The sequence below is a fragment of the Staurois parvus genome, unplaced genomic scaffold (assembly GCF_062004578.1).
Source record: "Staurois parvus isolate SC_StPar_1 unplaced genomic scaffold, SC_StPar_1.0 ptg000151l, whole genome shotgun sequence".
Classification (NCBI taxonomy): Eukaryota; Metazoa; Chordata; class Amphibia; order Anura; family Ranidae; genus Staurois; species Staurois parvus.
In genome coordinates, this window is record NW_028317947.1 from 18,848,775 (window position 1) to 18,875,977 (window position 27,203).

Here is a 27,203-nt window from a genome sequence, read left to right on the forward strand (position 1 = left end):
TGCGTTGGTTTGGCGGGGCCTGAGCACGTTTTGTCACAAGGGATCCCTTGAAAAGCTCGTTAGAGATAAAATGCGTTGGTTTGGCGGGGCCTGAGCACACGTTTTGTCACAAGGGATCCCTTGAAAAACTTGTTATAGATGAAATGCGTTGGTTTGGAGGGGCCTGAGCACACGTTTTGTCACAAGGGATCCCTTGAAAAACTCGTTAGAGATGAAATGCGTTGGTTTGGCGGGACCTGAGCACATGTTTTGTCACATGGGAATCCTTGAAAAACTCATTAGAGATGAAATGCGTTGGTTTGGCGGGGCCTGAGCACGTTTTGTCACAAGGGATCCCTTGAAAAACTCCTTAGAGATAAAATGCGTTAGTTTGGCGGGGCCTGAGCACACGTTTTGTCGCAAGGGATCCCTTGAAAAACTTGTTATAGATGAAATGCGTTGGTTTGGAGGGGCCTGAGCACACGTTTTGTCACAAGGGATCCCTTGAAAAACTCGTTAGAGATGAAATGCGTTGGTTTGGCGGGGCCTAGGCACGTTTTGTCACAAGGGATCCCTTGAAAAACTCGTTAGAGATGAAATGCATTGGTTTGGCGGGGCCTAGGCACGTTTTGTCACAAGGGATCCCTTGAAAAACTCATTAGGGATGAAATGCGTTGGTTTGGCGGGGCCTAGGCACACGTTTTGTCACAAGGGATCTCTTGAAAAGCTTGTTAGAGATGAAATGCATTGGTTTGGCAGGGCCTGAGCACATGTTTTGTCACAAGGGACCCCTTGAAAAACTCGTTAGAGATGAAATGCGCTGGTTTGGCGGGACCTGAGCACATGTTTTGTCACAAGGGATCCCTTGAAAAACTCGTTAGAGATGAAATGCGTTGGTTTGGCGGGACCTGCACACATGTTTTGTCACATGGGAATCCTTGAAAAACTCATTAGAGATTAAATGCGTTGGTTTGGCGGGACCTGAGCACGCGGTTTGTCACAAGGGATCCCTTGAAAAACTCGTTAGAGATAAAATGCTTTGGTTTGGCGGGGCCTGAGCACACGTTTTGTCACAAGGGAACCCTTGAAAAACTCGTTAGAGAAGAAATGCGTTGGTTTGGCGGGGCCTAGGCACACGTTTTGTCACAAGTGATCCCTTGAAAAACTCATTATAGATGAAATGCGTTGGTTTGGCGGGGCCTGAGCACATTTTGTCACATGGGAATCCTTGAAAAACTCATTAGAGATGAAATGCGTTGGTTTGGCGGGGCCTGAGCACACGTTTTCTCACATGGTATCCCTTGAAAAACCCGTTAGAGATGAAATGCGTTGGTTTGGTGGGAACTAAGCACACGTTTTCTCACAAGGGATCTCTTGAAAAGTCCTTTGTGATGCTAAAAATATTTCTGACTTTTTCAAGTACTTTTTTTTCAAGGAGTCCCTTGAAAAAGTCTTTTGTGACTAAACGCGTCGGCAGGAAGATCCTGAGCATGCATTTGTAAGAATCTCCACTGGCTAGGGAAACACATTTGGGACTGAGACATCTAGAGACAGTGGAAATGTATAACAGCAAGGGATTCTCATATATATATATATCCTGTTTTAAACTGGTGCTGTTTGCATCACCTTTGGATGTCAGTGCAGGCTTTGTTTTTTTTTGTTTTTGTTTTAAATGATGTAATTTTAGTAGTATAAATACACTATGTGGAGTTTTATGTGCTTTTACATTACCTGAGAGGATAGCCAGGATTTGTAGCGCTATCAGAGGAAATGTACATTTAAAGAACGAGGGGAAGGATTGTTTGAACTAAGAGCATTTTCCCTGAATATTTATTAAGGTCATACTACCCTGGTGAGTTTATTTATGAGCACAGGTGTTGGGCACAGAGCTGGCCTGAATCCTGTACACGGAGGTGTTAGATTAACGGATCCAAAGAAGATACATAGTTGCATATAATCATCAGAGAGACTTTATTCTTATACATTTTTAGACATTATATGTATATATATTTTTTTATTTCTTTATTTTTTAAAATTGTTTATTTATTTATTTTTCTTTTATTTCTTTGGAATTGTATTTGGATTTATTTGTGTATAATTGTGAAGTTTGGTAGGTTTTTTTTTAATGGTTTTGGGATCAGTAATTGCCCTTCAAGTTTTTTGGGTTTTTTTTTTTGCTCTTGGGTGTTATTATACTTACACCTTCTGAGCTGCATTTTGAAACGTCCTGCATGCTGCATCTTTGGTGTGCTTCTCAAAAGTGCATCAAAAGCGCTTCTTCCATTGAAGGTCAACGGAAATGCATCAGAAGTGAATTGCGTCTTATGCTGCATTTTTGGAGTTGCAAATCCATATTTCATAGGTGAATGGTGGGAGTCAGGAAGTGCTCCGAAAACCCATTAACCACTTACTAACCGTGCTATAGCCGAATGGCATCTACAGCGTGGTTATACAGTTCTGGGAGGGCGTCATATGACGTCCTCCCAGAACACGCCCTCCTATGATCACAGCTGATCACGTGATGAGGTAAAAGGCCAATCACAACGGCCTTTTACCACGTGACACAGCAGATCACGGAGTACATACAGTTGCCGGTTATCGGAGCACTTTCCTCACACTGTCACAGCAAGATGAAAGTACTGCCGATAACCGGCAGCTGCCACAGAGCAGACTGGCACTGATGATCAGTGCCCTGCAGTGCCACCCAGAAGTGGCACCCACCAGTGCCAATCAGTGCCCAGCACTGCCTCCCACCAGTGCCCAGCAGTGCCTCCCACCAGTGCCCAGCAGTGCCACCCACCAGTGCCAATCAATGCCCATCAGTGCCTCCCACCAGTGCCAATCAATGCCCAGCAGTGCCTCCCACCAGTGCCACCCACCAGTGCCCAGCAGTGCCTCCCACCAGTGCCCAGCAGTGCCACCCACCAGTACCCAGCAGTGCCTCCCACCAGTGCCAATCAATGCCCATCAGTGCCTCCCACCAGTGACAATCAGTGCCCAGCAGTGCCACCCACCAGTGCCCAGCAGTGCCAATGCTCAGCAGTGCCCAGCAATGCCACCCATTAGTGCCCCCCAGCGCTGCCACCCATCAGTGTTGCCGAGCAGTGCCACCCATTTGTGCTGCCCAGCAGCACCGCCAGTCAGTGCCATCAGTCAGTGTTGCCAGTCAACGCCACCCGTCAGTGTCGCCCATCAGTGTCATCTATCAGTGCCCATCAGTGCTGCCTATCAGTGACCGTCATTGCTGCATATCAGTGCAGCATCACCAGTGCCGCCTCATCAATGCCGCCTCATCAGTGCCACCCATCAGTGGTGCCTATCTGTGCCACCTCATCAGTGCAGCCTCATCAATGCACATCAGTGAAGGAGAAAAATTACCTGTTTGCAAAATTTTATAACAGAAACAAAGAAAAACTTTTTTGTTTTAATTTTGTGCTCTTTTTTTCTTTTTGTCATTCAAAGTGCAACAGCACTGAAAGCAAATGGTTAAACGAGTGTTAAGTGCTGGTTCATACTGGAATGGCAGAGCAATGCGCTCCGTGTTCCTGTGTGATTTCTGTGCGATGATATTCATGTGAATGAGCTCAAATCACACGGGATCGCACCAAAACCAATGCACGCGCTACTTTTAAAACAGCACTGCAACTGGATCACTTGGTACTGCGGTACTATGCAATCCAGTGCAAGCAAAGTGCTGCATTTGCGATCTGCGTTTGGAGTGTCGCTAGGAATACACTGACACCCACAGCAGGTCACACGCCCAGTGCGTTTTGAAACGCACAGAAGGCAGGTTTCCCACATGGCGTCCTGGTGCGAACGGGCCCTATGCATTTTTTAAGCGCACCCGTGTGAAAGGGCCCTTAATCATTTTTCTTTCCGGGTATATTTTGGATGTAAATCAACAGGAGATTTTTACCTTGGAAGATCTGCTTTGGACCTCATTTCCCGCCGGGAGCCACAGGCACTGCATACAGCCATCCATAGAATGCCATAATGGCAGGTACACCCCAATACTTGTACAAACACACGCATGTGTGCGTCTGCTTATGAGGGCGTTCTCCATATGCATTTGCATGTGTAGGCAAGTACCGGGGTGTACCCGTGTACAGGTATCTATATACAAGGTAGAGAAACGCTGTATGCCCGACGTTTATGTCATACCACCTCAGGCACCCGCAGAATTCCCCTTGTGTCTACAAAACAGGAAGTGTAGAGAAAACTCTCACAGGGGACACAGATTGCAAACAATGATTTGGCTTTCTAGAAACCTTACTGTTTTTAGGTCCGCCATTACTCCATGGTAACAAAGTTACAAAACACCTACAAATGTTATTCAGCTAAAACATACAAGAAACTTTTTTTTTTTCCTCTCCACAACACCCTCACTTCACGCTGACAGAAGCTCAGCATTATTGATTGTGGAGATGGAAAGGAGCCATGACATCAGCACACAACCAGCCCACACCACATTTCCCCGCCTCGGGCCTTCCCCCACTGCTCAATCCCCGGACTTGCGTGATCGCGGCTGCCGGGCACCGTGAGCGGCCTCGGCGTGCACAACGTCCCGGGGTGCCGGAAGACAAAGGCAGCGAGGGGCGGCTCCGGGGAGGCCAGGGTCCTAAGGAAGCAGTGATTGTATGTAACGTTTTTATTGAACCCTATAGGAGTGTGATAATGGACTTCATGATAATAAAGCATGACATTATTTGTAACGTACGGAGTGGGATGTGTATAGACATTCCAGTTGTGTGTGGAGCACCTTCTCTGTTTTTGTGGAGGCCAGGACTGACTGGGTCTTATATAGGTGACCAGCCAAGCTGACCGGTGTGGAAATGTCATTTATGAGAGGCAGGCCATATCCACCCAATGATAATCGATGGCTGTAACATGGTGTCCCTGGTCAGCCCAGGAAAATGCAGCGTCAGCCCACCAACCTGCACTTTATCACTCTGTGAATGTACAGGCGGTTTAGTGCGCTACGCGCCCAAAAGAAGAGCAGGTGTGTATATTGTGCGCTGTGGTGCCCCCAAAAGAAGAGCAGGTGTGTATTTTGTGTGCTGCGGCGCCCCCAAAAGAAGAGCAGGTGTGTATTTTGTGCGCTGTGGCGCCCCCAAAAGAAGAGCAGGTGTGTATTTTGTGCGCTGTGGTGCCCCCAAAAGAGGAGCAGGTGTGTATTTTGTGCGCTGCGGCGCCCAAAAGAAGGGCAAGTGTGTATTTTGTGCACTGCGGCGCCCAAAAGAAAAGCAGGTGTGTATTTTGTGCGCTACGTCTGATGAAGGCAGGGCTCAAATATTACAATGCATAAAATGTGCGTTTTTTTTTTCTTGCGCACATCAGCATTTTCTGCATTAGGTTTTCCCACCCCCGACTCCCTGTTTGTACCATATTACACAGCGGCTCACGGCATGCAGCGGCAAAACGTAAACAGTGCATCATTTTTGGCAGGCGGTGTTCAGCTGATTGCTGCTAATGTTGTTCCGTTGCATGCACAATTGCAGCACAGTAGTATGGCACAACTGTATTGTTAAATGAAGCGATAACGCCTCTTTCTCATGGACGTTCTGATTGGGTCCACCTTTTTCAGACGGACCCGATCGGAACCTCTATTCTCCTCTATGGAGCAGCAGGTGTAAACAGACATGTGTCCGTTTACACCTGCCGACATCCGATCCGCCAAAAAGAGACAGATGGGGATCCAATTCCCCTTCCCTCCATCAGGTCGGGTCAGATGAAAACGGACAGGCGGTCTGTTTTCATCCAACCACCCATTGAGGAGAGCAAGCTTCTCTGTGTCCGCTCTGCAGCAGCGGAGCGGACACAGAGCTGTCATCTGCTTGCTCAGCGGAGATCAGCAAAGAGATCCCCACTGAGCATGCGGATCCAAGCGTGGATTGCTTTTTAGAGAAGCAGCACTGAATGCCACACTTGTGAGCTAGCCCTCAGGCAGGCAATTCAGAATGAATGGGCTGTCACACAACTCTCCAGTCGTAATATCAGACCGGCAATGTTCTTTTCACAGCACACCACTGTATTGCCTCGGGGTGCACTGTGGTGTGACACACCTTCATCAGCAAGGTGTCATTCAGAACGAGTGGCCCAGCATTGCCAGTAGCATGCAGTCCCAGCTGTCGCTGTAACATGCGCATTCCCACAACGTGACAGTGTGAACTGGGTCTAATGCAGGCCATAGACGGGGAGAAATCCGGCCGATTTTTCGTCCGAAAAAAAAATCGGTCGATTTTCGGATCGTTAGTGGGGTAATCAGTTGCCCGTTTTTCGTGATTTTGACACCTTTTTTTTGTCGGTCATGTTGGGGAAAAAAATCGGCCAATTTTGTCGTTCGGCCGATTTTCGCGGCAATGATGGACAAATCAGCCGATCTTTTTACCGATTTTAAAAAATGTGCATGAGCAGAGACCAGCAAGAAGAAGGAAAAGAAGAAATAGAATTATTATTATTATACAGTATTTATAAAGCGCCAATAGTTCGCTCAGCACTGTACAATACAATGGGAGACAATACATGCGACAGTACAATAAAAATACAATGCGATACATGAGGAGTTCGAGGGCCCTGCTCCTTGGAGCTTACAATCTAGGAGGGAGGGGAGAGTGGTACAGGAGGAGATAGCTGTGGGGGATGACGTGGTAGGGAGAGTGGAGGAGATCAGCAATTAGCAGGGGGTGGGGTAGGCTTCCCTGAAGAGATAGGTTTTCAGGTTGCTCCTAAAGGAAAGAGAGTAGGTGATAGTCTGATGGATTGGGGTAGGGAGTTCCAGAGGATGGGTGACGCCCTGGAGAAGTCCTGGAGGCGAGCATGGGAGGAAGAGACCAGGGAACTAGAGCGGAGGTCTTGTGAGGAACGGAGAGTAAGTTTTGGGTGGTATTTGGATATTAGGTCGGTGATGTAGTTCGGGGCAGTATGATAGACAGCTTTGAACGTCAGTGTTAGGATTTTGAATTTGATACGTTGGGCAATCGGAAGCCAGTGGAGGGATTGGCAAAGGTGGGTGGCGGAAACGGAGCGGTTGGTAAGGTGGAAGAGTCTGGCTGCAGAATTCAGGATCAACTGAAGCGGGGATAGCCTGTGGCGAGGCATGCTAGTGAGGAGGGAGTTGCAGTAATCGAGTCGTGATATGATGAGGGAGTGGATGAGCTGTTTAGTGGTTTCTGGGGTTAGGAATGTGCGGATTTTGGCGATGTTGCGGAGGTGGAGTCTGCATGAGTTTGTTAGTGAATAAGAAGAAGAAAAAGAAGAAATAGAATATGAATAAGAAAAAAAAATTTCAGTCCGATATTATATTTGACATTTAAAAGTATAGCAACATTGTATCTATTTGTATCTGAATAGAAACATCTGTATCTGAAATGGATACAAATAGATACAATGTTGCAGCTTTTTCTTCTTCTTATTCATATTCTATTTCTTCTGTCAAATATAATAGTGGAGCTCTCTGCAGGGACACCGCTATTATATTTGCTGGCCGTAGACGGGACGAAAATCAGCCGACTTTTCTATACCAATGGTGGTAACGTCGGCCGATTGAAAGACCGATTTTAAAAAAAAAACAAAAAAAAGTCTGGTTTTCTCCCTGCCTATGGCCCGCTTAAGACTCCATTCACACTTCTATGACTCCAAAGTTGTACAACTTTAGATTGCGACTTTGACACAACTTTGGGTGGGTGCGACTTGGATGTGACTTGTTCGTCTGCAAAATGGGTGCGACTTGGATGTGAGTTATTATCCATCTGCAAAAAGGGTGCGACTTGGATGTGACTTTTTGTCCGTCTGCAAATTCGGACCCACTGTTGCACCACTGTTTTATGCCTTTCATGCAACTTATGAGGGTTAACATTGAAGTCTATGACCCTCAAGCTGCATGAAAGTTGGACCAAAGTAGTGCATGAACTACTATGAAGTTGCAACGACTAAATTGCTACCATTGGAACACATGGGGTACGACTTGCCATACGACTTTGATGTCCAAAGTCACAAGACAAGTTGCACAAGTGTAAATGGGGTGTAAGGGCCCATTGTCACCAACCTGTACAGGTTATGCTCTGTATTAGGCCATATTCACAAGGGTGATTAGTACACATTGCAAATTCCAGCTGCAAAATTTGGTGGATTCCTGAGACTTGAGGCTCAGCCTATGTAATGCAATAATAGGCTCACATCTGCAAAAAGACGGCATCCAGACACAATCATCTGTCCCTAACTGCAAGTAATAGCTGGCTGTGCAAAGATCTGCGGGCTCTCAGCCAATATAATGCAATGACAGGTGGACAGTGGCCTCAGCTATCCATGACTGTTCACACAACCAGTGATTACCTGTGGTTAGGGACCGATGGTCATGGCTGGAGCAGCCTTTTTGCATCCAGCTACAATCACCGCTGGTAATGGCTGTATGAACAGTCACAGATAGCTGCAGCCGCTCAGTCCATAGAATGCAATGAGAGGCTGATGGCGACTGCAGCTATCCCTGACTGTTCATACAACCAGTGATTACATGTGGTTAGGGACAGATTGTCATGGCTAGACCAGTCTTTTTGCATCCAGCCACAATCATTACAGATAATTGCTGGCTGTGCGAACAGTCACTGATAGCTGCAGATGCTCAGTCCATAGAATGCAATGAGAGTCTGATGGCAGCTGCAGCTATCCGTGACTGTTCACACAACCAGTGATTACTTGTGGTTAGGAACGGATGGTCATTGCTGTAGCAGCCTTTTTGCATCCAGCCACAATCATCGCAGATAATTTCTGGCCGTGTGAACAGTCACGGATAGCTGCAGCCACTCAGTCCATAGAATGCAATGAGGGGCTGTTGATGGATGCAGCTATCCATGACTGTTTACACAACCAGTGATTACCTGTGGTTAGGGACTGAGGGTCATGGCTAGAGCAGCCTTTTTGCATCCAGCCACAGTCATTACAGATAATTGCAGGCTGTGCAAACAGTCACGGATAGCTGTAGCCGCTCAGGCCATAAAATGCAATAAGAAGCCGATGGCAGCTGCAGCTGTCTGTGACTGTTTACACAACCAGTGATTACCTGTGGTTAGGGACAGATGGTCACAGCTGGAGCAGCCTTTTTGCATCCAGCCACAATCATCTCAGATAATCGCTGGCTGTGCCAACAGTCACAGATAGCTGTAGCCACTCAGTCCATAAAATGCAAGGAGAGGCTGAAGGTGGCTGCAGCTATTACCTGCTTTATGCACATTCCTGACAATCGAGCTGCAGGAATCCACAGATTCTTGCTGCTGGGTGTGCTAATCATTCATATGAATGTAGCCTGACACGTGTTCTGGTGTGCGTTGTGAAGAGTAGCGCAATGCATTTTAATACATTTTTTTTTAATCTTTATTATTTTTAATATTGAAAATTGAAAAAAACTTTTGCACTGCAGCATGCTGATGTGGGTTGTGCTGCATAAAACTGCAGACATGCTACTTTTTTAAGTGCCCTTTTTACATGTCTGATGTAAACAGGGCACAGGTAAAACAATCATTTTCTGTGTCGAGCCTGTGTTGATCAATGCAGATCGATGTACTGGGTGTGAACGAGCCCTTATTCCAGTTGCATGGGCCGCACAAGCATCAGACCTTGAAAAACTAGGCTCACATGGACTTGTAAGGATCCCAGAAAATAGTCTGTATACATTTCGGATTTGTATGGTGGATGCGCCGCCTATACGCAGCCCCAAGGTATCGTTCAAACCAGCTCTTGTGCGTTTATACGTGGAAAAAAAATCAGATAATAGATCTACTTTATAGACACGCAACAGCAGCGCTGTTAGTAAAAATCATTTGTAAAGAGCGTTTTTTGCCCGTGTGGTAGCGTCCGTACGGGGCTTGCAGCGCTGTATGAATTTCAGTATCATGTACTTTGGCAGCACAGTGGCTAAATGGTTAGCACTTCCGCCTGGCAGTACTAGGGTCGTTGGTTTGAATCCCAACCACTGCACCACCTGCCTGGTGTTTGCATGTTCTCCCTGTGCCTGCGTGGGTTTCCTCCAGGTACTCCGGTTTCCTCCCACACCCTAAAGACATGCTGGTAGGTTAATTGGCTCCTGTCTAAATTGGCCCTAGTATTTATGAATGGGAGTTAAGGACCTTAGATTGTACGCCCCTTGAGGGTTAGGGACTGATGTGAATGTACAATATATATGTAAAGCGCTGTGTAAATTGACGGCGCTATATAAGTACCTGAAATAAATAAATAAATGTACTTTTGTGCTGTTTCAGCAGGCGGCAGATCTGGAGAGATAGCTGTTGTAACATGTGGAGTAGATCCCACCAAATGAGAAGGAATTTACTATGAGTGCCTGAGTTTTTAGAATGACATTCTTTACATTTTTTCTGATTTTCTTCAAATACCCAAAAGGTTTATTATAGAACAGAAATAGGAGTCATCTGATGTTTTATTTGTACTGATTGCCCTCTGACATCTGTCTACAGGAATGTGTGTTTTCCATGGTGCAGAGGACAGGACACCTCCGGAAATTGCAGTGTGTTCCAGGTTTACAATCGTTTTACAATCATTCAGTGTAAATAAGCAGAGGTGATATGTCAGGTACACAATGCCCCTACAATAACCAGAAATCTCTCTTCCTGCACTCAAAATATGGAATCCAGCATTTGCTGAGGTGCCGCCCTTGATAGATTGGGGAATCTTGATACTAGCAGAAAAGAACAGAACAAGGGCGCACTCGCCTCGTGCATTGTCGTGATAGTATGAAATTTATTATAAAAATACAAATACATACTCACAAGCCAAAAAAGTCATAAAAACAGAGACAAGGAGTCAAAGGATGCCAGTTGTGGACAACATAGGTCCTCGGGTAAAGTGCCAACGCGTTTCGGGAGTGGAACTCCCTTCCTCAGAGCAATAGATGAAAAACCACGACTGGCATCCTTTGACTCCTTGTCTGTTTTTATGACTTTTTTGGCTTGTGAGTATGTACGGTATTTGTATCTTTATAATACATTTCATATTATCACGGTAATGCACAAGGAGACTGCGCCCTGTTTTGTTTTTTTCACATAGTGCCCCTAGGTTAGGGGTAGGCAACCTGCGGCTCTCTAGCTGTTGTGGAACTACATTTCCCATGAGGCATTGCAAAGATTACAAAACTGACAGTTACAGCTATGACTTGCAGAGGCATGGTGGAACTTGTAGTCCTGCGGCTCTCAGGTTGCCTACTCCTGCTCTAGGTGAACGATGTATGAAACAGGCCTAACCACCCTCATAGTCAACATGGCAGGGCAAAGGGGATTCTGTGTTGGCAACGGTAATGTGGATCCAAGCATACTGATCCCAGGGACTTCCAATCCCAGGATTGGAGGGCAGGGAATGGGGGAACACAGGAAACAAGCTGGCTACTGGCACAACTGGGATGCTCAGGGGGATGTAGCAAAACAAGGCCTGTTTACACTAGTCTTTGAAGAGTGATCCACTTTCAGAGTGCACTTCAGAGAACATTTGACAGGCGGTGAGAAGGCGCTGTATCACCTCACCACCTGTTTTAATCTGTTTGATACTAAACTACCACACCGCAGCCACGTGCAGTGTGTGCGGTTGCAGCAGGGCCCCATTCTCTTGAATGAGCCACATTCGGTAGGTGGTAGTGCTTGCCGAGCGAGACAGGATGTATCATTCCTGCAGCGGTCGCAAGCATCATCAAGTATACGTCTCCAATTTTAAAGTGGTCCTAAAGGCCAGTCATTTTTATCCTAATGAATTCCCCGCAAGGTAAAATATGTCTCAATGTTTGTATCGCCCCCCCTTACCCCCAGTATACTTACCTGAGTCTAATTTCAATCCAGCGCTGTGCCCAGCTGCAGCGGACCTCTCCCCTCTGTCTGCTCACAGAGCCATTGGCTCCTGCTGCTGTCTATCAAATCCAGTGAGTGGGGAGGGGGCAGGGTCAATCCACGCTGTGTATGTCTATGGATGCACACAGCACAGCTCAGGATTGAGCCCACAAGTGCGCTTCCTATGGGGGTGCACCAAGAAGAGGAGGAGACAACAGTGTCAGCGAGGGACCCCAGAAGAGGAGGTTCAAGGCTGCTCTGTGCAAAACCATTACACAGAAGAAGTAAGTATAATATGTTTGTTATTTTAGGAAATAAAAAGCTATTACAACCAGTGCCACTTTAAATTGTAGCAAGATAATAGAACAAAAGACAATAAATGGGAGGACAAAGAAAAGGCAATATGGGCCAGTCAGCCAATGACCGCAAAAGCAGGGTAAAACAAGATAATCGATCCAGCCTTTCAACACATATCTTGCATCCCATACTTTTATTGTGTGGGATGTTCATGCGTCTTAGAAAAGATAGTTCATTAGCCTGATTGCGGCCACATTGTGAGGACAATAATATTGCATTGCCTCCATTAGCTACCCATCTGCTGGGTCAGACTGATAATGCCAGGAGTTCCTGATGACTCAATAAACTGTCTCCTCCACATGTGAGTGACAGGTACACTTAAACACAGAAACAGTTGAGGCTGCATATGGGGCACCAAATGACAAGAAGAGGTTAATTAGAGGAGTACAGATGGTCAGGATGGAGACATGTCCACTCTTTCCTACTGGTCATCCAGGCTTCTTTGTAGAAGGACCATACTCCAGTCACAGCACTCAGAACTAAGCTCCAAACAAACCGCTAAATACACAGTTGAGTTATGAAGTGGTATCAAAAAGTTTTGCGTTAGTTTTGTAACACACCAACAGATGGCAGCACAAGGCTACACGCACAGTCACAGGGAGCCCCGACCTTCATAAGTCAATGTGCCAGAAGACATTGTCCTGTGTACAGCAAGAGCTGTGCAACTGGTGCTCTTCTGATCATGTGCGTTACCATGTGTTGCAGAACTAGTCTCTAAACTTTTTGACAACACCTCATACATACGTATGGTAACTTGGTGATAGTAGTATTTTTAGAGAGTCCATGACAGCCAACTGTGTTTTAGGGCAGGTCGGCCCACTTTTTTCAAACAAAATAAAGTCCAATGTATAGTAGTTGCTCACGCAGGGGTTTTTCCACAATCAAAACGGGAACTGTGAAAATAATAACTAAGATACCAGGCTTCCTCTCTTCAGCAGTGTTGTTAAAAGGCCTTCAGCCTTGGCCTTTGGCTTTTGGTCTCACATCTGTGTTTTTGTGCCCCTCTCTCTGCTCTCCTAGCTTTCCTGGTTCTCAGCTCTCCAGACACTGTCAGTTCTCCTGGCTCTCTCAGCTCTCCGAACATTTTAAGCTCTCCTGACTCTCTCAGTTCTCCAGACATGCTCAGCTCTCTGGACACTCTCAGTTCTCCTGGCTCTCAGCTCTCTGGACACTTTAACCTCTCCTGGGTCTCCCAGATCTCAAGACACTTTAAGCCCTTCTGGCTCTCTCAGTTCTCCAGACACTTAACACTTCTCTGGCTCTCTCAGCTCTCAAGACACTTTAAGCTCTTCTGGCTCTCTCAGCTCTCCGGACACTTTACACTTCTCTGGTTCTCTCAGCTCTCCAAACATGCTCAGCTCTCTCTACACTCTCAGTTCTCCTGGCTGTCTTAGCTCTCCAGACACTTTTAGCTCTCCTGGCTGTTTCAGTTCTCTGGACACTCTCAGTTGTCCTGTCTCTCAGCTCTCTAGACACTTTTAGTTCTCCTGGCTGTCTTAGCTCTCCAGACACTCTCTGTTCTCCTGGCTCTCTTAGCTCTCCGGACAATTTAAGCTCTTCTGGCTCTCTCAGCTCTCTGGACACTCAGTTCTCCTGGCTGTCTTAGCTCTCCAGACACTCTCAGTTCTCCTTGCTCTCTCAGCTCTCTGAACACTTTAAGCTGTCCTGGCTCTCTCAGCTCTCCGAACATTTTAAGCTCTCCTGGCTTTCTCAGATCTCCGGACACTTTCAGCTCTCTTGGCTCTCTCAGCTCTCCAGACATGCTCGGCTCTGTGGACATTCTCAGTTCTCCTGGCTCTCTCACCTCTATGGACACTCTCAGTTCTCCTAGCTCTCAGAACATTTTGAGCTCTCCTGGCTCTCTCAGCTCTCAGAACATTTTAAGCTCTCCTGGCTTTCTCAGCTCTTCAGACACTTTAAGCTCTCCTGGCTTTCTCAGCTCTCCAGACACTTTAAGCTCTCCTGGCTTTCTCAGCTCTCCAGACACTTTAAGCTCTCCTGGCTTTCTCAGCTCTCCATATATGCTCAGTTCTCTGGACACTCTGTTTTCCTGGTTCTCTCAGCTCTCTGGACACTCTGTTTTCCTGGCTCTCTCAGCTCTCTGGACACTCTGTTTTCCTGGCTCTCTCAGCTCTCTGGACACTCTCAGTTCTCCTGGCTCTCTCGGCTCTTTGGACACTCTCAGTTCTCCTGGCTCTCTCGGCTCTTTGGACACTCTCAGTTCTCCTGGCTCTCTCGGCTCTTTGGACACTCAGTTCTCCTGGCTTTCTCAGCTCTCCAGACACTTTCAGTTCTCCTGGCTTTCTCAGCTCTCCAGATATGCTCAGCTCTCTGGACACTCTCAGTTCTCCTGGCTCTCTCAACTCTTTGGACACTCTCAGTTCTCCTGGCTCTCTCAGCTCTTTGGACACTCTCAGTTCTCCTGGCTTTCACAGCTCTCCAGACACTCTCAGCTCTCCTGGCTTTCTCAGCTCTCCAGATATGCTCAGCTCTCTGGACACTCTCAGTTCTCCTGGCTCTCTCAGCTCTCTGGACACTTTAAGCTCTCTCAGCTCTCCAGACACTCTCAGTTCTCCTGGTTGTCTTCAGCCACCATTCTCCTCAATATTTCAGAGCCCCGCACTCTGTATTCACGTGAACCCTGTGTCCCTTCTGCTTCCTTTTTTCACAGTGTCAGGGCCTAGCGCTGTCACAATGAGTTTAAGCAGGCCGATGAGTCAACACTCTGTTGTTTCCTTGTCAGCACACCTGATTGGGTAAGCGTTTATGTGCCCCCCCCTTTCACAGTTTGAATTATTCTGTACATGGGATTGCAAGAGGCCGATACACTCAGATTCAGGCTCCTAGTTGCATTTATCAATGCTTGTAACTATTTTTGGTTAACAAATACCTGCATTCATTGATTTTTTTTTTTAATCTACATGGAACTCAGTTAATGAGGAAAACTTGGTGTTGGGACTACTAACCTTTCTGGGAACATTTACACATGCTTTTCTGCCTATCCTGCCGTCAGCTAATAATGGAATCTTCTACTCTTCCTACCAGTCCGTCCCCCACAGTTACCCTAGCCCCTCCCTCCTAGATTGTAAGCTCTGAGGATCAGGCCCTCCTATCCCTCTTGTATTGAGCTGTATTGTTGCTGTATTGTCTCCCGTTATATTGTAAAGCGCTGAGCAAACTGTTGGCACTATATAAATCCTGTATAATAATAATATTAATTCTTTGCCTTCTATATTTTCACTGACCTGGAGCACATATAAGGGATTCTTCCTGCTCTGATTTTCGATTGTTGTATGCTTGTTTCAGGTCTATGGCTTGGCAGGGGTGTTGCTGGGTAGTTAGTATTGTTATAAGAAAACCATTGCTTACATGACAGGTGGGGTACGACGTAGCGCTGCAGATGTCATAGGAACTGATGGGGGGGTTGGTCATGACAGTAAGGGGCACAAGGAAAGGGGATGGAATAATAGTGAGATGTGGCGAGGAGTAGAGCTTACATGGGGAGCTGTACTTGCAGACACAACCTACTGTAAGTACTTAAAGGAAATAATTCCCCAGCACTCAGCCCTGCCAGGTAGCAAATGGGACCTAATTAAATCCTGCTTATTAAGTGGAAATGAGCGCACCGTAGCTGCCCTGGGAGCTCCTTACAGAGGTATAGTCTAAGCAGGTGGCATGGAGGACATGCTCACGATGAGGGCCAAAAGGGATCAGGTTGCACAGCAATTCTAGATCCACCGCTGGAAAGCAGACGCAAATGTTTTTTTTTTTACACTACTTGACATCGTAAATGACACTTAGTGTCATCTTGTATAAATTTTACTGACTATTAATAGTGTCAATGTCTAGGTCGCTTAGTCTATCAATTATGTCACTGTCAACAGGTCACACTGAACATCCGCCAACTCCTTCTCATGTTCTTATAGGCCCTGTTTACAGAATCTGCAGCTATTGATGAACCACAAGTCCCAGTATACCGACTGCATTTCCTCAACATAAGTAGATTGTGGCTGCTCATACAGCCTAATTGTTTCTACTGGAAATCTCATTCTGTCCTAGTAAATACCTGCAGATCAGAGGTCACCTTTTATCAGGATAGAGCGTTTCACTGGCACAGCAATAACTGGCAGTACTTTTGTCCTCTGCAGAAAGCACAGGGATTTCACGCTGCCTCTGAGACTGCGGGGTCGTACTCTAGACATATGGGGACGGATCAAGATGAGAGCGGATACCAGACACAGTTCAATGCTGCCGTGTCAGTTATTCAGAGCTTGCCCAAAAGTGGTATGTATAACCTTCATAGTTCTGCAATAATAAATAGTATATGCAAACGCCGATCTAATATCAAGTTACACAGCAAATCCACTGAGAATAGACTTGTCTACTCTGAGTGGAGTGAAGATGGGTTTGAGACCCTGCCTGGGTATGTAAGGTCCACGGGATTTCAGTGTATGTGTGCTATGTGGTGGAGGATGGGGACAAGGGGTACTTACCCTTTCCAAGCTCTTTAACATCTTGGTGGGGGCTTTAATGCTGCCCAGTGTAATCAAAATGGAATAGCTTGTTACAGAAAGATTTGTGGCCTATATTTGCTGAATGGGATGCAAAAGTAGAATTTGCATGAGTAACTCCAGCTTAAACTTTTATTTTAGTTTTGAACAGAATGAGAAATGTTAGGGCTTGGATTAGGGTTTTTTTTTTTACTTTCAGTGTCCCTGTTGAGATGATTTCCTCTCCCTTCCTGTTAGGTAAATGGCACAGGAAGTTACATAGTTAGTCTGGCTGAAAATAGACAAAAGTCCATCCAGTTTCACCATTAAAAAAAAAAAGTTATAATCCTAAACCCACAGTTGATCCAGAGGAAGGCAAAAAAACCCCAGCAAAGCAGGATCCAATTTGCTCCTGCAGGGAAAAAAATTCCTTCCTGATCCCCCGAGGCAATCTGATATTCCCTGGATCAACTTTACCTATAAATGTTATATCCAGTTATATTCTGTGTATCCAAGAAAGAATCCAGGACTTTTTTAAAGCAATCCACTGAGCTGGCCAGAATCAACTCTTGAGGGAGTCTATTCCACATATTCACATCTCTCACTGTGAAAAAACCTTTCCATATTTGGAGATTAAATTTCTTTTCCTCCAGACGTAAAGAGTCCCCCCTTGTCCTCTGTGATGACCTCAGGGTGAATAGCTCTACACCGAGTTCACTATATGAACCACTGATGTATTTATACATGTAGGGAAGTGGGGGTGAATGTGACAGGGGCACAGCTATAAAAGCACCTTTTTGTTTAGAGTGAGAAATATATAGAACCCCTTAATTTGGACAGCTATCTTAATTATTCAATTAGGTGCACAAAGCCAGCTCCATAAAGACATGGTTTGATGGGTTTGGTGTGGAGGTACTCACATGGCCTGCACAGAGTCCTGACCTCAACCCTACTGAACATTTTGGTATGAACTGGAATGCCAACTGCAGGCCATGTCTTGTTGGCCAAAATCAGTATATGAGCTCACTAATGGTCTTGTGGACACAAATTCCCATGTACACTGTCAAAAATCTTGCAGAAAGCCTTCCCAGAAGAATGGAAATTGTTGTAGCCACAGAAGGCTACAACTCTTTATTAATGTCTATGATTTTATTATTATACAGGATTTATATAGCACCAACAGTATGTGTAGACAGTACAGTTATTATGCAATTGGATACAAGAGGGTTAGAAGGGCCCTGCTCATAAGAGCTTACATTCTAATAGAGAGGGGAATAGGAAGTTTACCATACAGATGTGAAACCTTTGGATATATAACAATCAGACCCTTTTCATCTCTCTTTCTCTAGGCTCATATCGCCCTTCCTATGAAGAGATGCTTCTCTTTTACAGCTACTACAAGCAAGCCACGGTTGGACCTTGCAATATCGCCCGTCCTGGTTTCTGGGATCCCATTGGAAGATATAAATGGTATGATCTCTGCTGTACCTTGGGGAAGGTGGTTGTGTTGTTTATGGCAACTGCTTAGCAGATGTCATATATGTCACAGGTGTTACCTACATGTACCTGTACAAATCAATGATAGGATGTGAGCATACAATGGTAAACGCAGTCCCGAACGTATACATTTGTGGAAGTATCAGTGTACACCTCTGCTAAGACAGTCTGCTATGATTAAGACCCCACGTAGCTGAAACGCGTTAGCAGGCTTTGTCTCACGTATGCTGATGGAAGAAAAACATGGTATTTTAGAACTTAGGACCATGTGCAGGAGTATTCATCTTACACCTGTGACTTCCAGGTACAGAAGTAAGATCAGTGTTTAGGCTGTACAGTCCCCTGCGCCCATGTGAATAAGCCCTAATAGACTTTGTACACACAAGACTCACTGAGCTAATCACAAATATACTGTGTATGTGTATATATATATTTCACAATTAAAAAACAGTGGCTAGTGATTCATTTTTGGTCCAGATAATATTTGGTCACTGGAAGTTTCATGCAGAGTTCAACTTTCAACAGCCAAATAACTTTTCTCCTGAGCATCATTCATTTACACTGGACCTGGCATATGAATGAATACTTTCAACAGCCAAATATCCTTTCTCCTGAGCATCATTCATTTACACTGAACCTGTCATATGAATGAATACTTTCAACAGCCAAATAACTTTTCTCCTGAACATCATTCATTTACACTGGACCTGTCATATAAATGAACACTTTCAACAGCCAATTGTCTTTTCTCCTGAGCATCATTCATTTACACTGGACCTGTCATATGAATGAATACTTTCAACAGCCAAATATCTTTTCTCCTGAGCATCATTCATTTACACTGGACCTGTCATATGAATGAATACTTTCAACAGCCAAATAACTTTTCTCCTGAGCATCACTCATTTACACTGGACCTGTCATATGAATGAATACTTTCAACAGCCAAATATCTTTTCTCCTGAGCATCACTCATTTACACTAGACCTGTCATAGAATGAAGACTTCACATGGATCCTATCAGCCTAACTACAGTAAATCACATTATCACTGTGAGGGAAAGAGTAGTTCTTTCTTGCTGTGGAGCTCTGCTTTGTAGCATGGTCTCTGGCTTCCTGAGTACTTCATAACATTAGTGTTTTGCAGAGAGATTGCAGCGTTCAACCCAGCAGATCCTGATCTGCTTGCTTGTTCCTGATCACTTTCGCAACATATTGCAGTCAGAGATAGCCAAGCAACTAGCATTTTTTGAGGGGGCTCAGCAATGACAGCCCTATATTTCCCACTATTAGGATTACTACAGATGAGTGCTAGGTGTACAGTGCACTAAGTTCTTGTCTTTTCAGAGCTGCCATGCAAGCCTTCCATGAGGTCCTTTCACACAGGGAACATAAGTGGTGCCGTGACACTAGCACTACACAGTGCCAGGTGCACTGTTGTTCTTGATGACATGCAGTGCAATTATTATTATTATACAGGATTTATATAGCGCCAACAGTTTGCTCAGCACTTTACAATATAGTGGGAGACAATACAGCAACAATACAGTTCAATACAAGAGGGATAGGAGGGCCTGATCCTTGGAGCTTACAATCTAAGAGAATGCAGATGTTTGGCTCAGTAAAACCTTTAGCCCTGACCTGAGTGCAGTCAGCTTTTTTCTGGTCTTTAACTTCTAATTATCATAGATCTTTAATAGCTAGGTATGAAAGTAAAGGTGGCTGCGTGAATTTGATGACAGCAGTCTTGTTACATATTGTCAATTGATGTTTGCAGGGATGCCTGGAACAAGCTGGGTCAGATGAGCCAGGATGATGCCATGTGTGCTTATATCAGAGAAATGAAGAAAGTAGCCCAAAAGGTAACACATATATCGCTAATTTCATTATAATAGATTAAAAAGTGATTTTAAACCCATGACAAACTGTCAGATTCCAGCTCCTGCAGACTGGAGGGCTGCTATTGAAAACAGCACACTTTTATTAAAATTGTCCTAATGCATTTGAGATATGGCAGTGGGATTCTTTGGGACACTGCCTATCTCATGTCAGAGGGGGCCTAAGAAAAAATCTTAAGGGGTCAGTTCATCCAAAACTAAATTTAAGTTATAAAGTGACTAAAGTGTGCCTAAAGCTGACCTTCACCATTGAAGGTTCTGTTGTGCCATCTAGCCTTCTCCCTCTCTTACAAATGAACACATTCTGTTTTTTTGTTTTTTTTTAGCAAAGTACATTATTCACTTCTGCATTTCTTGCCTAGAGGCAAGAAGCTCTCCCCTCCCCCCTGCATGTGCAGATGTGCCGCAGGTTTCTGGTTCAAATTGAGCCCTGCAGCACCTCTGCGCATGTGCCGGTTTCCTCATCCATCCGCACATGCGTGGGTTTTTCTTTCACACAAAGACTGCTAGCAGGGAGGTCTGAAACATTCCCTGTCTTTGTGAATGCAAGAAAAATCACCTGCATGTGTACAGATGTGCCGATGGCCTTTGACAGAACTCAACTGCCCACTTTCTTGCTTAAGCTGGCCCCCCACAGCTTGATTTTCAGCCCATTCCTGCTGAATCGACTGAAATCCAAGCCGTAAGAGGCCCTGACAGCATCACCCGGCTCAGAAAAAGTTGATTCAAAATTGGTGGAAAATTATTGACCAACCAGATGCAGTCACTGTTTGGATATCAAGGCAGCTATGTCAGCTGCCTGAATACAATTGCTGGCAGTGATTTCTCCATTCACACTGTTTAGCATAGATGAGTCAATCAATTGATATTCTCCTGTTTTGCTGTGTATGGCTAGCATTAGTAATGTGCAGGAAATGGAAAATATAACCAGGATAATAAAGCTGGCCATACACGGTGCAAAACTCGAGGATGGCCCTGTTGGTACCCTTCCACCCAACAACCTTCACTTTAAAAAAACAAGGGAGCCAGGCAGAAAATCAAACAGCAGTTGTATCCAATGAAATGCAGCCATTGATCAGGTTATGTGACAATCATGGGCATCCGCAGTTGGAATAGAGTATCCTACAGGGGAGAAATCTTGCAGTGTATGGCCATTTTAAAGCCCCTTCAGAGGTGAGGGTGACCCTGGAACCTCAGGTGCGCAAGTCCTGCTAGCCCCAAGAGAGATAAGAAAGCAGCAGGGACATCGAAATTACAATTATTTCCATTTTCAATTATATTGCTGTACACAGTATTCAATTAAATCAAAAGTTTGGCAAAATAGTTTTTGGCCATATTTTTCTTGTGAATCACAGGAGTGCACGTATTTCTGTACTCCTGTGAGCCAGATTCAGCCTCAGATTCAGATGTTGGCTAATGTCACAGAGGGAGAGACTTTAAGGTCAGATCCATCCAGATTCCTGACAGCAGCTGTCTCAGCCTCTTAGCGCACCGCTGAGAACCTGAGCCACTTCTGCCCGCTCCTCAGCCCAGTACTCCAGTCAGCGATGACGGGGCAGAGCAAAGAGTGGTGACTGACAGTCTCCGCTCTCTGCTCATAGCGGACTGAGAACAGAGCGATCAGTGGTAATGTAATGTCTTGGATCAGTGCTGCAGGCATATAGGTGAGTACAAAAGTTTGTTATTTTGATTTCCCACATTTCTCCTTTAAGTTGAAAAACAAAATTGTACCATTTGTCAGACCATCTATAATTATCTTTAACTGCCGGGAAAATCAGCCTATAATGATTTGCCTTCCTCTAGATCAGTATTTTTTTTCAACAATGTAATTATGTAATCAAAGTATTCAGATATCATTATACACTCATAACTGATTAAACAGCACTAGTCAGCAATGTTACTGTTACCTTGGCTACCCTCCTCCTGCTTAAAGCACAACTCCACCTTTTTATAAAGAAAGATAAAAAATAAACAGACCACACCTAAAATAATTATTTTTTCTTCTTCAGCACTGCCCACCGCAAACTAGTGCTAGTACTCTTCTGGGTTGAATTTTGCTTGGCATCATGAGCCTAAGCTGTCATGAACACATACCCCTTGGGTGGGCGGCATCACACTGGCTTGAGCTCATTGCACTCTTGGAAAAGAGATTCACTCACACATCATTACATAAGCATTGCTCTGTCCAGGAGTAAGGACTGCTCATCACCGCTCCAGAGAAGAAGAGGGAGGACCTGTGACTTCACATAGCATCTATAAAGACTACAGAGTGTATATATGTATAAGTTATTTTCATAAAAAAGGAAGGTGGGGGCAGGGCCATCTTAATAGCATCATGGGCCCCTGGGCAAAGTAATGCACTGGGGACCCTACCAGTATGCCTCAATTTACGCTCAAGAATTAAAGTATAAATAGCTGATAGAATTAAACATATTTACTAGTACTTTCAATAAAGTTGATTTTAAACAACAAGAAAGCATGCCATAAATCAAAGACTAATCAACACAAAGGTCACAGTATTGGGGGGGAGGCAGAAGGGCACAGTACAGGGGAAGTCAGTAGAGATCACGAGGCACAGTACAGGTTCGAGGGTGCTGCTTGGGCCATCCTGTGACAGCTGAGTAAAAAGCGTGACTGTTCCGGAAAATTATTTGTTTATTTCAGGTACTTATATAGCGCCATCAATTTACACAGCGCTTTACATATATATTGTACATTCACATCAGTCCCTAACCCTCAAGGGGTGTACAATCTAAGGTCCCTGGCTTACATTCATACATACACATACTAGGGACAATTTAGACAGGATCCATTTAACCTATCAGCGTGTCTTTTGAGTGTGGGAGGAAACCCACGCAGGCACAGGGAGAACATGCAAACTCTAGGCAGGTGGTGCCATGGTTGGGATTTGAACTAACGACCCTAGTACTGCCAGGCGGAAGTGCTAACCATTTAGCCACTGTGCTGCCCAGGACAGTTGGCAAGAATGATGTAATGCAAGATTATTATGGGACCCCCATACACCTGGGGCCCCTGGGCAGTGCCCATGCATTAAGGTAGCCCTGGGTGGGGGTAAAATAGAAGGTGGAGTTGGGCTTTAACACCGAAGATGTGAATCATCATTACTATCCCTCATTTCAGATTATCAACACAATCCCTTTGGAAGACACAACACCTGAGATGTTTGAGCCTTTCCGTCCCCTGTATGAAGTCATTCCAGATATGCCCCGCCCTCCAGATTCCTTTTTCAAGAATACCACTGGTGAGTTGGCCGCCTTAAAGCAATCTACACATTCTTGTTGCAATCCAGCTGTGATAGTCAGATAATTCCTCCTGCAGAATAAGCTCCATACAGGGCAGTAGCAGTGTACTGCTGTTTAACCTTTTTCTCATTCAGCTTCTTGCATGACCAGTCACATTCAGACTACCAAGGCGAGTTTAAATCTGACTGCCGGCTGTGAGGATCCAGTTGGAATTCTTGCTTAATCTTCCCATTGCAGGTAATGCCTTGTTACTATGGGCAACATCTTTAGCTTCTCTGGCTCTACTTTTTATAAATCACTCCCATTGGTGGCATAGGCAAAATGAAATCGAGCAAAAATGGTACACGCTAATATACTGTCTATGGAAAGGAATTGATAAAACAGCCTGGCCAAGACTTATCTTATCTCCCGGAAAGTGTTATCTTCCAAATAGCATTCACCATCCAGATGTGTCTTGATGATGTAGCCAGGGGTGTCAAACTGGCGGCCCTCCAGCTGTTGTGAGACTACAAGGCTACGTTCACACTAGCCTTGTTTGCAAGCGGCAGACAGGCGTTTGGGAAGCGTTTTTACCGCTTCCCAAATGCCTGTGAAAATTCTGCACATTGCAGCACATGGTGCTGTTCACACAGGAGCGTTAGCATCGCGGCAAAACAGACGCCTCTGGTCGAGTCAGGAGGAGTTGAAGCCTCTTATTCAAGTCTATGGTGCCGCTCCGCAAACGCCCGGCCGGCTTTTGCGGTGCGGTGGCGACGCGGTTGCGGGGCGTTTGCGGAGCGGTAACACCATTCAAACTTCATTATAGGCGTTTGTGGGGCGTTTTTAAAAAATGCTCCACAAACGCCAGACCAACGCTTGTCAAACGCTATAGGGGCGTTTGACAAGAGTTGGAAAAACAGTCAAGTGTGAACGAACCCCAAGTCCCATCATGCCTCTGCCTTTGGAAGTCCTACTTCTAACTGTCAATCTTGCAATGCCTTATAGGACTTGTAGTTTGGCAACCGCTGGAGGGCCGCCAGTTTGACACCCGTGTTCTAGAGGGATCCCACAGGTATGGTATATACATAGTTCCATTCATCCAAGCTGGTCCAATGTAACTAGGAATTCAGCTCTAAATGACAACGCTGGACCATGCTACCTGGTATTCCTTCAAATTCAAGTTGCAAATGTAAAAATCTTGAGATGTATAGGTATAGCAATAACGTTTGCGCAAATGATTTTGAGAACTTTGTCCTAGGTTCTGTTTTAGGAATGTATTTAGAATGTTGCAAAGTTGTGCGGAAATTGTTGGTACCATGCAATATTTTCATTTTGCGTAGACTGACTTAAAGGAAAACTCCACTTTTGTTAAAAAAAATATAAAAAGTTATTTTGTAAGTTGTTATTAAAAATGACCTTCACATTTCAATGTGCAGCTGCTGTAATGTCCTAAAATTGTCAGAAAAATGAATGCAATATTGCAACCTGAAGGGTTTTTGTTTGCACAGGAAGCCCCCTGAAAATGTTCTTTCTTCCTTGCGTGATTTTCAGATGCCTCCACTAAGATTCTAAGCAGGGGCGGACTGACCATTCGGGTACTCTGGCACCGCCCGAGGGCCTAGGGTCTGTAGGGGGCCCCATATGATGCCCCTGGTACCTTTCATAGGCTTTTTTGGGTGTGGTTTGAGTGTGGGCGAGGACAAAGGGGCCCCATGAATCCCCTATTGCCCGGGGGTCCCATGAGTTGTCAGTCCGCTCCTGATTCGAAGATAAAATTTTAATAAACTATTGTCAAACCCTGCATTAGAATCTCATTTTTAGTGAGATACTTCCTAAGACTTGTCTGCTAAAGGGATGCAGACCCTGCAGCTTTCCTTTAGAACACTGAAAGTACACTAGGTGGTTATATTGAACCCTCCCATTCAGAAATCTGGAAAGGATGTGATGAAACAGCTAATTCTTCAGAACAGAAAATGTAAGAATCTGCAATAGGTTTTTTTAAATGTTGCAATGTACAGTTGTGCTGAAAGGTTTGCATACTCTGGCAGAAATCATGAAATTTTGGCATTGATATAAAAATTTGACCGATCATGCCAAAAAACTGTCTTTTATTTAAGGATAGTGATCATATGAAGTTATTTATTATCACATAATGATTTGGCTATTTTTTAAATCATAATGATAACAGAAATCAACCAAATGGCCCGGATCAAAAGTTTACATACACTGGAATGTTTGCCTTGGCACAGACATACAAGGTGACACACTCGGGATAAAATGGCAATTAAAGGGTATTTCCGACATCTGTGGCTTTTTAAATTTCAATTAGTGTCTGTATATAAATAGTCAATGAGTTTCTTAGCTCTTATATAGATGCACTGAACTGGCTAGACACTCAGCCTTGGAGAGAGCAGAAAAGACCTGCGTAACAAGTTAATAGAACTTTATAAAGATAGGATAGGATATAAAAGATATCCAAAGTCTTGAATATGCCTGTCAGTACTGTTCAATCATTTATTAAGAAGTGGATACCATACAAAGGTCACATAGACTAAGAAAGATTGCAGCCACAACTGGCAGAAGGATTATTCGGGATACCAAAAAAACCCCACAGGTAACTTCAAGAGAAATGCAGGCTGCTCTGGAAAAAGGCGGTGTGGTTGTTTCAAGGACCACAATAAGATGACACTTGAAGAAAAATTAGCTACATGGCCAGGGGCGGACTGACAACTCATGGGGCCCCCGGGCAATAGGGGATCATGGGGCCCCTGTGTCCTTGCCCAAACTCAAAAAGCCTATGAAAAAGGTACCAGGGGCATCTGATGAGGCCCCCTACTGACCCCGGGCCCTCGGGCAGTGCCTGAGTTTCCAAATGGTCAGTCCGCCCCTGTACATGGCCAACTTGCCAGAAAGAAGCCTTTACTGCACCAATGCCACGCAAAATCCTGGTTACAACATGCCTGACAACACGTTGACACGCCTCACAGCTTCTGACACACTGTAATTTGGAGGGACAAGACCAAAATAAAGCCATATGGTCACAACCATAAGCACTATGTTTGGAGAGGGGTCAACAAAGCCTATAGCGACAAGAATACAATCCCCACTGTGAAGCATGGTGGTGGCTCACGGATGTTTTGGGGGGGGGGGGCGTGAGCTCTAAAGGCACTAGGAATATTGTGAAAATTGAAAGCAAGATGAATGAAACATGTTTTAAGAAAAATACTGGCAGACAATTTGCATTCTTCAGCACGAAAGCTGAACATTCAACGCTTTTGGACCTTCCAGCATGACCCTAGGCACAAGGTCAAGTTGACCCTCCAGTGGTTACAGCAGAAAAAAGCTGAAGGTTCAGGAGTGGCCATCACAGTCTCCTTACCTTCATATCATCAAGCCAGGGGAGATCTCAAACGTGTGGTTCATGCAAGATGACCAAAGACTTTACATGACCAGGAGGCATTTTGCCAAGATGAATGGGCAGCTATACCACCTGCAAGAATTCAGGGCCTCATAGACAACTATTACAGAAGACTCCACGTGCTCATTGATGCTAAAAGGGGAAATACATGATACTAAAACCTAAGGGTATGCAGACTTTTTAACAGGGAACATTTTATTTGTTTACTTGTTGTCGTGTTTTGTTTTATGATTGTGCCATTCTATTATGACCTACAGTTGAATATGATCCCATAAGAAATAAAAGAAATGTGTTTGCATACTCACTCATGTTTTCTTTTAAAAAAATTGTACATAATGGTATCAATTCTCCAAGGGTATGAAAACTTTTGAGCACAACTGTAAATTGATCACGCATAAGTTATTGGGGGTTTTTTTCTCAGCAAAAGTGGAGCTATAGTTAAGAGGGTGTAGAGGGGGTTATTTTTTTTATTTTTTATTTTTTTACAGTTGTTTTGTGACCAAA

At 44.8% G+C, this 27,203-nt stretch overlaps 1 protein-coding gene across 3 annotated transcripts in view; it reads left to right on the forward strand.

Moving 5' to 3' along the window:
• Positions 1–4,435: 4,435 nt before the first annotated feature.
• The window catches only part of ACBD4 (acyl-CoA binding domain containing 4), a 38,070-nt gene continuing 15,302 nt past the window's right edge, over positions 4,436–27,203 (forward strand). The window contains exons 1-5 of one of the 3 annotated variants that reach the window (XM_089674582.1): positions 4,436–4,614; positions 16,304–16,439; positions 17,995–18,115; positions 19,919–20,003; positions 23,181–23,301. In XM_089674582.1, the coding sequence (XP_089530708.1) occupies positions 16,358–16,439; positions 17,995–18,115; positions 19,919–20,003; positions 23,181–23,301 (409 nt within the window). In that variant the 5' untranslated portion in view covers positions 4,436–4,614; positions 16,304–16,357. The remainder of the gene's footprint in view (positions 4,615–16,303; positions 16,440–17,994; positions 18,116–19,918; positions 20,004–23,180; positions 23,302–27,203) is intronic. The other 2 variants (XM_089674581.1, XM_089674583.1) reach the window with 2 other exon arrangements.